The sequence below is a fragment of the Mus musculus genome, chromosome 13, assembly GCF_000001635.26.
Source record: "Mus musculus strain C57BL/6J chromosome 13, GRCm38.p6 C57BL/6J".
NCBI classification, from domain to species: domain Eukaryota; kingdom Metazoa; phylum Chordata; class Mammalia; order Rodentia; family Muridae; genus Mus; species Mus musculus.
In genome coordinates, this window is record NC_000079.6 from 67399945 (window position 1) to 67413035 (window position 13091).

General features: G+C 40.3%; 1 protein-coding gene across 4 annotated transcripts in view; it reads right to left on the reverse strand.

Annotated features, from left to right (window-relative positions):
- Nucleotides 1–5088: 5088 nt before the first annotated feature.
- Zfp459 (zinc finger protein 459) overlaps nucleotides 5089–13091 on the reverse strand; it is a 38270-nt gene continuing 30267 nt past the window's right edge. For 3 of the 4 annotated variants that reach the window (XM_030247305.1, XM_006517282.3, XM_030247306.1), the window contains one exon: nucleotides 5089–8798. In XM_030247305.1, coding sequence (XP_030103165.1) covers nucleotides 8215–8798 — 584 coding nt within the window. In that variant the 3' untranslated portion in view covers nucleotides 5089–8214. The remainder of the gene's footprint in view (nucleotides 8799–13091) is intronic. The other variant, NM_177811.4, reaches the window with a different exon arrangement.

The following is a 13091-nucleotide window of genomic DNA, read 5'->3' on the forward strand; positions in this document are numbered from 1 at the left end:
TTCTGCAGAAAAGCTATGGGTAATGCGACCCCATTTGGTTTCGGACCCCAGAACCACATCGGAGATGTACGGATATGAGTCGAGCCTTTGACAGAAACATATGGCTTACAAGTCATTTCTAGTTGTAAGTTTAATATTACTACTTCTTGAAAAAAACAAAAAAACAAAAAACGTTGACTTAGTAGTTCGTTAAAATAACAAAGCAATACACTAACCTACGTGGGAAGGAAACGTAACTTTATAAAAGGATGTTTGAAACCAACCTTGGTGTGCCTGACTATGCTCCTAGCTCCTCAGTAACTTTTGACAAATGGACTTGCGGTACAAAGCTGGCTTGGTTTCTGCCCCAACAAACTTGTATACTGTTGTTTGTGTTTCTACTTTTCGAATATATAGAAATAATTCCTCCAGGGCATTGCTAATATTACATATACAGGAACACATGCTGTTTGAGCAGGCCAAGGAGGTTGACTCTGAAGATAAAATTTGACATTCCCAAGCCACACCCAAGCAAGTGTCTATCTAACATTCCTCTAAATCTCTTGTCCCGAGTTAATGCCCCAGACTCTCAGACATTGGAAAGGAGATCAACAAGCAGCCCAAGGAGGCATTGATTAAAACCAGCTAACAGGCTACCTATGTCCAACAGAGACTACTACTGTTGATCTGTTGGTAGAAAGGTGTCTGTAATAAAAGCAGGTCACACATCCAGTCATTTCTCCAACTTGTTGTATGTAGTTGAGACATAAATGCAAAGGCTTTGAGTTGTACTGTAGAAACAAGAGTATACAGAGCACAAACATTTTAAATTGGTATCCACCCTCACCTGCAACTAGGATTTCTTTCTGAGAGCCCTCAGAAATCAGTGTACATGGGACTGCTCACAAAACAGCCAGGGGATCACATGGAGTCAATGCCTTGGCCATTCCTTAGATCCTGTGAACTAAAGGCAGGTACTAAAACATCAGCTGCAGTGGAGTCTACTCCACTGTGGAACACAGACCCAAAGTAGCCTCTAAGAGTACAGAAGCATAGACTATGGGTGCTGAAATAAACACTGGAACCTTACAGATTAATTCCCATAATGACCTCAACCGAATGGAACCAGTCTCTGCACTCTCACTACTAATTCAATCCTGTGGTTATACTCAGAGAACCTGATAATTTGCTGTATGTAGGTGTATTTGTGCCCCCATGTTTATTGCTCTTTATTCCCAACAGTAAACAACCAGAATCAACATAGATATCCATGAAAATATTAATGGAAAACAATTTGGTAAATATAAATATTTATTACAGAGAGAGAGAGAGAGAGAGAGAGAGATGCTCTTTGGATCTAAGATACTGTAATCACAAATTTTACTAAGAAATGGACTGACATAGTATGTATGATATTGATATTACTTAGTTTTATAAAGGTAAACACTGCATGTTCTTCTAGGTGTTTAATCTAGACAGTACTATATGTATATATGTGAAGAAATTTTCATGTGGGTACAGTATATTGCAGGCATAATGTTATTGTACGCTGTGTAAAGATTATCCTTGTATTATTCAAATCCTGATTTCTCAGCCCCCATATATGGTTGTAATCCAGACATGACATTGTAGTGCTTATTTTAAGTATCTCCCCTCTCAAGTGTGTGCAAACATTATTCCCCACTTATTATCTGACTTGTTAATAAAAGCTGATCAGCCAATGGTTAGGCAAAAGAGAGAATAGGGCGGGACTTCTGTTAGACAAAGGAAGAATAGAGGACAGGCCAGGAGGAAGCAGTCCAGGAGAGACATCATGGAAAAACACCTGAATCCCAGAGAGCAACATCAAAACTAAAATACAAGTATCTCAGGGTTTTTGGGCAGGGAGGTAGCCAGATTACCTTAGAGGATTCGAATAGATTAACTGCCCAGTTATTGTGTTATAAAGCTTATCACATAAACCTTAAATTCTCTATTGGATTCATTTGGGATCTAGCTAGGGATCACTAAAATCTGTCCACATTTAAAATGTATTTAGAATAAGTATGTCATTTAGAAAAGAGAATAATAAAGGTTAACTATTAGGGCACGAGGAAAGATTTAAAGAAGGTAATGAACATTGGTTGTCAAGAGGAAATAAGATAACTGATTATCAATCTTCATGTCCATGGTGGATTTTGGTTTTCATGGTATATAAACGCATAAAAGATAGTCAGTGGAGACTGTCTTAATCAAATGTGAATGCATTAGATTCTATTCTGAATGTCCATCCGAACTGTGCAGAAGGTCATGTGCTCTGCAATCTTCAGGTTTTGTTTTGTGTAATTGTAATGTGATTTAAATTTTTTTCAATACTTTATATAATAGGGCTTAATGTTTTAAAGACTGAGAAATGAGCAATGCCACCTGAGAGTCTGAGTCTGTTAAACTATGTACTCCTGACATGCTATGTGTGTCCTACACTATTTATTCCTAAAAGTAGGTGTCTCTGCTGTAAGACCCCAATTCAATGTGTTTCTTAGACTCCCTAGAAATGAAGCCCAGCATGGAGTTCTTTGTTCTTTTGCCTTCAGCCTGAGAGAACGATGACCACTGGGTGACCCACTCAGGCGCCTGTCCAAATATTGTAAGGGATCAAGAATGTTTGCCGGGCTGGTGAGATGGCTCAGTGGGTAGGAGCACCCGACTGCTCTTCCGAAGGTCCAGAGTTCGGATCCCAGCAACCACATGGTGGCTCACAACCACCCGTGACAAGATCTGACTCCCTCTTCTGGGGTGTCTGAGGACAGCTGCAGTGTACTTACATATGATAAAAATAAATAAATCTTAAAAAAAAAAAAAAAAAAAGAATGTTTGCCCAAGCTAGCCTGTAACCCTTCTGTGAGAGATGAGCTGTAATTCACCATCCCCATTCTTACATTGTTTACTCAGCTCCCCATTCTTTTTGTTTGTTTATTTTGTTTTTTGAGACAGGGTTTCTCTGTATAGCCTTGGCTGTCCTGGAACTCACTTTGTAGACAGCTTCCCCATTCTTTGTGGTCTTAACATCCCCTCACTGTGTGGTTTACTCTTTAAAAACCCTCTGCTGGGGTCGATCTCCTCTGCCCCTGTGCAGGTAATGAGCTCAACCTCAGCATGCTGATTCCCGAATAAACCTCATGAGGTATTGCATCAAGAACGGTTTCTCTCAAGTTATTGGGGCGTCAGCTCATCCTGGGACTTGAGGGAGGGTCTCCCTGAAACGGGGGTCTTTTGCTGCTAAACTATTAAGTCCTGACAATGAGTCTCTGCTCTATCCTATTTCCTCCTAAGAGTGTGAGTCTCTGCTACACTAGTCACTTATGCCCTGGTCCCTTGAGAAGCTTCCCCCACAGATTATAGCTCTGAAAGACTCATTCTCTTCTAGAACAAATGTATATTCATAGAGGTCATTTCCATTTGAATTATATCTGCCTCCATGTTACTGACGAAACTGATAACTAAGTCTACAGAGACCCCCAAGCACAAAGAACACATTCAGTCACATGCACATAGCAAACCTGGTCTTTGTTCAAACTGACTTGCTGGCCACTTCTTAGCCATTTTTTTTTTTTAATGGAACATTTCCACACAGAAGCCTTTCAGTGTTACTGAAGAGGATGGGCTTTAAAGCTTGAGGGTGTGACCCCTCCTTTTCAATGTGTTATTCATTTCTCTGTTGTGCCCTTCCCCCAGGCTGCTCAGACCTTGCATGGCATAGTTGCTAGCCCACCTAAGGTGGAGTCCTCTGACCTAGATCAATTCTCTTGTCCTGCCAAGTCTGCAGCTTTCCTTGAAGAAGCCACTAACTACTGAGAGGCCCAACCTGTTCTCCTGACACTATCCTGACAAAGCAATGAGATCCTGGTGTGGTGTGTGTGTGTGTGGGGGGGGGGGCCTTACAAGCTCGGACTCTTAAGTAAACATTGGCCTTGATCAGAGAACTTGACTTCACTCAATAGTTCTCTCATGACCTTTCCCACCCCAAACCTCATCTTTCCCTTCTGGAACCCAGTAACGCTTGGCCGCTGGTGGCTACACTCTGTGTTCTACCTAATGTTTACATGACATTTCTATATAAATAAACTCCCTTTTTTATTAAAATCCATTCTTGAAAATATGTAATGTGTTATCTTTTTAAAGGTTACCAACCACATTCATTTATTTGGCTGGTATACTCCTATAATAATGGATAACAAGGAACCAAAGCAGCTGTGATAACCAGGTATGTAGAAAGGAGGAAAAGGAGGACAAACTGATCATCTATCCTGTTGTACTCATGGCAAAGCCAAGTGGAAGATTCAAGGCGAGTCTGACCGTAGCTCATCTCCCGGCATCATCCCGCTCTGCAGGCATAGTGTTATTACACCCTGTGTAAACATTATCCTTGTATTATTCAAACACTGATTTCTGCAATCCCATATCTGGCTGCAATCAATATTCTAGGAATCTCCTTTCTCAGTGTTGTGTAAACATTGCTCCCCAACTATTCTGTCAATTAAGCTAGCTAATTAGCCAATGAATGAGCAGGGGAAAGAATAGGGAGGGACTTCCTCCCAGCCATGGCGGTGGGGGTGGGGTGGGAGAGTGAGTGAGATGGGAGGGATTGACCACATGAGGGTCCTGGAAAGACCAGAAAAAGACCTGGGGCAGAAAAAGTCAGAAGAAATGCAAGTATCTTGGGAATTGTGGTTCTCAGGTAGCCAGATTGGCTTAGATTAGAATAGACTAACTGCTCAGCTATTGTGCCTCAAAAGCTTGATTAAATAAATCTTAAAGCCTCAGTCTCATTCAATTGGGAGCTAGCCAGGATTTAAAAAAAATAAAGGAAAGGAAAAAAAAAAAAGAACCTATCACTTATAACAATGATTTAAGAGCCCTTTCTTCCCTTATGGTACAGCGATGCAGGGTCCTCAGAGTCTTAGCCCTTCCGGGAGTCTTCTCACTCATGACAGCTTCCCAGGAAGATACTGTCATTCTGTGATCTTCATGACAGCCTGAGTCACATTCTGTAGTTTACCGCTAAAACATGACGATTTGAGTATTTCCAAATAGAAGTTTTTAAATGATATTCATCTGGGTAGAATTTAATACATGCGTCATGTGCTTTATTCAAATCTCCACATTCCTTACCTCAAATTACTTCCTACCAGATTCCTGTCACAGCCATTTGAACTCTGATATAAATCCAATAGCACTAGGCTGGTGGCTTAGTTAGATATAGGATTCCCCTTGTCACAGTATCCTAATATATTACAAAGAGAGACACTGAAGTCAATTACTCAAGCCTCAGACACTAAAGTCTGATGCTTGAGAAATTTAGCATATGGGTACAGACTCCTCCACTGGAGAAGTGGATCCATCTCATGGTCATGAGAGACATGAGAATAATTCATCTTCCATACACACACACAGAGAGAGAGAGAGAATTACACATATACATATGTATATACACACATGCACACACATATAGGGGAGGTTTCCATGATATGGTCTAGAAGCTGAGAGAGACAGGAACAGGAGATGTCTAGCAAGTCTTATTTTCCCTTATATACTTATCCTATTATGTGGCCAGCAAGCAATTTACTGTGATTGGGTATATGATACATCCAAGGGAAATGGTGTTTCTTGAGTTTGGGGATGTCCTGCTATGCAAGGGTACTATAAATATAATACTTTTACCTGTAGCACTCTATTTCCCAAAGCAGCTTTTTAAAAGTATAATTACACTTGGTCTTTACATTTATGTTTTTTACACAAATTAAGGTTATTTTAAACTTGTTTTAGGATGTACTTTATTTAATAGTATAAACAGAAAACTATAAAATGACAGATATAAATTGGTCTCTCCCTCCCATCTTGTACTTATTAAATTTCATTTTATACTTAGCATGACTAAAAACAAAATTTGGGCACATTAGAGATATTTGATCATTTCTAAGTTAATGACTGATAACTTTTAGGTTTTAATGGCCCTAATATAAGTGTTCCCATAAATGAATAAACACAACTGTGAGATCACTTTTAGGATCCCTATCAATAGTTATTTATGTAAGAACTGCATCTACAATGTTTCATGATTGACATCATATACATACTAATCAAATGCATCTTTTCAATTATTATTTCAATATGCTGCCAAGTTCTATGACATGACAGTTGGAGTCATATGAAAAACAATCTATAGGTTTAAAGAAAATGAAGAGATTCTTCATTCTGAAGCCAAATACAACTGACAATGATTTCTGTTAGCTTTTCCTGGGGACACAAACACTAGTGGCCAGTTAGCTTAGATTAGATCCAATGTAAATCATCTTCATAAAGTCCAAGTTGGTGAGGAATGTGAGTTTATGGAGCTTCTTACACACCCAGGGAATGCGTTATTTAAAGAGTATGGGTGACACCGCCACTGGTTAAAACAACAGAAACTGTACCACAGCCCACAAATCAGATTCCAGGCACCCAAAGGACCAAGTTATACAACAGAGCAACAGTTTCATGAAATATATATAGTTACAGAGGGATGAAACTCATCCATCCATGCAAGATTCAAGCACATTGGTTGAACACATTGGTGGGGAGGTTACATCAAAGAGAAGTCTCTACTCCTCTGGTGACTTTTTTTGGGGGGTAGGAGGGTTTTGAGACAGGGTTTCTCTGTATAGCCCCGGCCGTCCTGGAACTCACTTTGTAGACCAGGCTGGCCTCGAACTCAGAAATCCACCTGCCTCTGCCTCCCAAGTGCTGGGATTAAAGGTGTGCACCACCACCACCCAGCTTCTGGTGACTTTCTTAGCATTTGTGCTATTAGAAGTAAGATGTTTGTGTTGATATTCCAAAATAATTCACTTAATAGTCTTCACTGCAGATCCTTTTGAATTGGATAAAATCTGAATTGTTAGCAAACATTTCACCATATTCCACACACTCATGGAGTTTGTAGTCAGAATGAGTGTTGCCTTAGTCAGTCAATTGGGGTTCCTATTGCTTCTAAGAAACACTACTACTGAAGCAAGTTGGGCAGGAAAGGGTTTGAGTTACACCAACACATTGTAGTCCATTATTAAAGGAAGCCAGGACAAGAACTCACATAGGGGCCGGGCGTGGTGGCACACGCTTTTAATCCCAGCACTTGGGAGGCAGAGGCAGGCGGATTTCTGAGTTTGAGGCCAGCCTGGTCTACAAAGTGAGTTCCAGGACAGCCAGGGCTACACAGAAAAAACCTGCCTCAAAAAAAAAAAAAAAAAGAACTCACATAGAGGAGGGCATGGAGGGATGCTTGCTCCCTATGGACTGCTCAATCTGCTTTCTTATACAATCCAGGCCTCCCAGCTCAGGAATGACCGCACTCACAATGGGCTGGGCCCTCCCATCAATCACTAATTAAGAAAACAGTTAAAGCTGGATCTTATGCAAACATTTACTCAGTTGAAGTTCTGTCCTTTCAGATAGCTCTAGTTTGCCTGTCAAGCTGACATAAAACTGGGCAGCACAGATTTGTTTTAAGAGTGGAAGAAGATTAAATATTTTAAAAATTCATAGGACTTCACTCCATTATGAACTATCCTGTGTTGAGTAAGGCTATCAAGATTAACTAGGCTTTATCACACTTCCCATATGTCTTAGGGGTTTATTGCTGTGAACAGACACCATAACCAAAGCAACTCTTGTAAGAACAACACTTAATAGAGGCTTGCTTACAGATTAAAGACTTAGTCTATTATCATCAAGGCAGGAGCATGGCAGCATCCAGGCAGACATGGTGCAGGAAGAGCTAAGAGTTGTACATCTTCATCTGAAGGCTGCTACAAGACTGGCTTGTAGGACAAGGGTATTAGCGCCCACCCCCACACCCACATTGACACACTTACTCCAACAAGGCCACACCTCCTAATACTGCAACTCCCTGAGCCAAGCATATACAAACCATCATACCACATCTTCACACTGGTAGGATTTCTCTCTTGCATGAGTGTTCTTGTGTTTCGAAAGGGTTGAACGATATTTAAAAGGCTTGGTGACATGCTTAACACTTGCAAGGTCTCTCTCTACTATGAACTCTTTGATGGTTCCGAAGATTTGCAGAATGGGAAAACCTTTTGTCACATTTTTCACACTTGTGAGGATTATATTCAGAATGAATCACTTCATGTCGTCTAAGTCTCAAATAATTTGAAAAAGATCTGCCACAGTCTTGGCAGGTGTAGGGTTCCTTTTTTAAGTGGATTTTTTTATGTTGCTTAAGGGATTTAGATACCCTAAAACATCTGCCACACTTTTCACATTTGAAAGGTTTCTCTCCAGTATGAACTCTCTTGTGTATCCTAAGGGCTGATGATGAAAGGCTTTGTGACAGTCTTCACACTTGTAGCATTTCTCCCTACAATTAATTTTTTGATGCTGCTCAAGGAATGAAGGGTCATAAGAAGCGTATCCACAATTTTTGCACTTGTAACATTTCTCCCCAGAATGAATTCTCTGATGTTGCTTCAGCATTGAAAGATAGTAAAATGTTCTGCCACAGTCTTCACACTTGAAGTTTTTTTCATCAGTATGATTTTTCTGGTGTATAAAAAGTGATGAGGGAGCACAGAAGGCCTTATGACACACTTCACACTTGTAGGGTTTGTCTCCAGTATGAAGTCTCTGGTGTATAGAAAGTGTTTTATGAGAACTAAGGGCCTTACCACATTCTTCACACTTGTAGGGTTTCTCCCCTGTATTAATTCTTCTTCGTTTAAGAAGGAGTGATTCACAATTAGTGGGCTTGCTGTAATGGTTAGGATCATTGGGTGTTATTCCTGTTGAGTCAAAGTTGAGATATGAACAAAAGTTAAGCAATATTCTTTTTACTTGTTAGGCTTATTTTTAAAAATGAAGACATTAAAAAAAAAGAAGACATTAACTCATATGTATTTAACCACTAAAAAAGTCTGCAGTATATTTTAGTACTTGTAGGCAATGAGCATAATTCACAAATAGAGTAGATGGAAGCAGTCTATTTAAACCACAACCAAATATAACATAGAAATAATGGCATATTACTCAAAGTTAAAGAGCTAAGTTATAAGGGTAATATACTAACAGAAATAAGCCCATTTAGCAATTATATGGCCAGTCATCCATAGAATTATAAAATAGAGAAGCCTGGAAAATAAAAAGTTTATTGTGTTTGTGAGACTGAACAAACATTGAATGTTTATACTAAGCATAGAGTTTTTATTTTGTAAGGAAAAAAGATATAGTGTGTAACAAGTAGGCTATCCATACGAAGACTAAACAGTATAGCCTAAGGATTTGGGATTGTATTTTATGTCTTATATTGATGACTAGAAAGTATATACCTGAAAGATACCAAGGCATAATAATGAAAAACCGGTTCACCCATAATTAACAAAAATTTGCTGACACATATGAGCCAATGAATAGATACCTACTTTTTGTGTGTTAGAATGGTTTGGGTTTTTTGAAACATGGTTTCTCTGTAGTTCTGGCTGTCCTGAAAGCTGCTATGCATATGAGGCTGACCTTGACTTCACTGATCCACCTGTTTCTGCCTCTCAAATTCTGGGGTTAATATGGTGGGCCACCAGGCCTGGCAATAAAATGACGATTGTTTTAAGCAAAAACTATTTATTTATTATATGTGTGAGCATACTATCACTTTCTTTAGACACACCAGAAGAAGGCATTGGATCCTGTTACAGATGGTTGTGAGCCACCATGTGGTTGCTGGGAATTGAACTCAAGACCTCTGGAAGAGCAGCCAGTGCTCTTCAGCACTGAGCCATCTCTTCATCCCCAAGAAATGACAGATTTCTAAGACTAATTAATTTCCAAGATTAAATAACCATTGAGCACTGAATAGATAGAGACAATGAACAGGGCATGACAATGGAAGAGCCCTGGTTACCATGAAGGGAGATTTCACAGAAGCAAAGATTATAGATATTTTTATCTTACATTCTCCTTAAGTGTTCTATCAATGTATTTTACTTATTTATCGAAATATATATAGGGTGAGCATACCAAGTGATGATAGGCAATGCACACTTAGAAACATCCATACAGAAGATCAAAAAACAAAGGAAAAAAATCTTGAATCCACAAAATTCTGAAAACTTATTGATAAGATATTAAACACACAATCCCTGTGGCATAGTTTAATATTTAAAGTAAGTATCCACAAAGGCATGCATTTTAAATCCTTATTACTGGGTATGTGATAGGAAAACATTTGAGAAATTTTTCATCCTTCACAAAGAGCTCTTGGGATAAGTTTCATTAGCATGAGCGTAAGTGATTTGAGATGCACTTAAGTGTAATGTTAGTCTCTCACAATGATTTCATACTTAGGTCTGCAGAAAAGTGAGCAGGTGTTCAGATGTGTGCAAACATTGCAAAGACTCCCAAGGGACCAAAGGAGCCAAAGGGACTCCATTCTGCCTGAGTTTTAGCTAACTGTTCACCCAAGCTAACCAATACTGCGGATAAAATGTTGTCATGGGGCCTCCAAACCCATAGCTTTGGAAGATCCACTGTTTCAATTGTTTAACCCAAGGGAATTGACACTTGAAGTTTCAGGGGCTGGGCTGCCCTGGTATGATGCAATTGTGGGTTTGGCTTTATACACCAGATCAAGTTGGAGCCAAAGTGTCCCGAAATGACGAATGTATTTGCTGTCAGCAAAACCCGACCTAGTGCTTCTGGTCCTCCAAGGAGGTAGGTGAAGATGTATTTTGTCTGGTAAAGATTCTAGTAAGTAGACAAACTGCTGACAGGGAATCCTTCCCTGCATCTCCTTCTAACATCTAAGCTAAAGATGTTGAGTTCAGGCAAATCCATGTATTATGTCATTTCTGTGGATGCTGCAGTGAATGACTGAAAAATCCACCTGATGTATGCTGTCTCAGCTATTGTTCTGTTTCTTACACTGGTTCCTCAGGGCCACTGTCTGAGCTCACTTTAGAACTAAGGCAACTAGAAGCTATAGAGTTCCTCTGTTCTCCTGTCTGGGCTCTAGGAGAGATGCCAACGACCTTGCTGAGGTTGCTTTAGTGGTTCTCCACGAAAGTCCATGTCCGCTTCTCAACGCACTCATGCCCAGCACCAAGTTCCCCTTATGGTCTTGTCAAAAGTCTAAACCTAGTAACTCCCTACCACACTTGCCCAAAGGGATCCTTTGGCTGCTGGGACTGAGCTATATAATCTCACTGACCCATTCATACACAATAAGAGCAAAGTAGTGTCAGGATCATCTCTACTGCAGAACATAGGCTACTGAGGTAGCTACCAGGCCAGGGGCTCCACAATGGGAAGAAGCAGGGACCCACGCACGACAGAAGTCTAGCCAGCCTGTAGGTCCAGGACTCAAGCTCACTGTGGAAAAGGGTTGAAGCCAATTTTTCGGTGGGGAGAGTCCTCTAGCTACCCTGCTTGTTTGGGAGATTGAAGATGAAAGTGAGGTTGGGTCCTTTATACAAGGTTTGCGAACCTTATTCCTTTGAGGGTTATGTGTGTGTGTGTGCACGCAAGTTTGTGTATGTTTGAGACTCCACTGTCTTATGGCTGAAGCTGATCTTTGTTTCTGCTCCAACAAGCCCTGATACCCTTCTTTCCTCTCTAGAACTTTCTGAGTTCCTCAGTGGTCTAGTTTTCATTGTTTCTCTCTTTAAATGTCTCTTTCCAAGGTTACAGGTATACTTTGTATGTAAAACTTAGACACTGATCCATAACGGAGCCAATATATCCGTGTCTCATAGAATCAGGATAGTATCCTTAACACTGGGGCCTGTGTAAAAGGAAAATAGACATTGAGTTTCTCAGGCTGTTGCCCACATCTGAAGACACTGAAACAAGTCATGCTTAGGTACATGCCTGGGTTCAGTCTTACAGAGAAACAATGCCATCTGAATACAGAGAATGATTTTATAAATCGTCATATGCTGTTTTAGCTCACTGAAACCCCAGTTCCAGAGGTAGAATATGCCCCACCCACCTCCAGCTCAAGTGTAACTGACTCAGTTTCTCCCACAGCCTCTGTCCTGGGTTAAACTGTCTCCCCAACTCTGTGACAGTTTAGACGGAAAACAACAGGACAGTCCAGGGAGAGATACCACGCACTGGAGAACAGCTAAGAGGTGAACTGTTTCCAGTAGAGGCTGCTGTTATTTACCTCATGGTAGAAAGCTGTGTAGAACAAGAACAACTAACGGAATGCACATTCTTAAAAAGGATAGAAGAGACACATTGCTAAAGTCTCTTAATCATAACTCCAAAATCATAGCTAAATTCTGACATACGCTATAACCATGAACTTAGTGATTATGGTAAGTCTGCATGCTATCTAAATCATAATGACCATGTTGTGTTTTCTATAAACTTTTCCTTGAAACTGTCAAGACCCTATGTGTGCACAGGTCATGTTAATTCATCACATTACCCTCGCTGTGTAGTTTGATGGGGTTCTATTCATGAAGGGTCCTGTCATCCTTCTCTTCCTAAGTCTAATGGTCTGGCCCTGATAAATAACTAGTTGTAAATCTTTGATGAAAAAAAATAGCCTCTGTTAAATTATTGTACCTATAGTTCAAGGAAAATGTATATATACACCTCATATAATAAGTCAATGTTTTGACTCTCCCCTAAGATCAGTGGAGAAAGAACTGCTCAACGTGAGTCTGGTTGTACGGCTTTTATCCAAGTGCTCCCCACCCCAAATTGTTCCAATCAACAGAACTGAATCTGTTGAGTGATCTGGCCCTGCCTGTCTCTGTGTGGTGGAATTGTGGGTTTGACCCAGTCACGCCGCCCTTTGATGTACAGATCTTTCTGGCATGAGCCAGCTCCCAATCCCAGTGGGTAAATGATTATAGCTCTGACCTCCACTGATTGGCATTTCCCTGAGTCTCACTTTATAATGGAGACTCAACAAAATGAAGAGCCATGGAAGTCACTGTAAATACAAGCACTGCTCACTGCTCAGGAAACACAAAGCTGAAGACACTTAAACCACCACAAACATCTGAGACATGTCCTTCTCTGGAAGCAAAGACAAGAGAGAGAGGCCTAAGCCTTTCTTGACAACGACATCA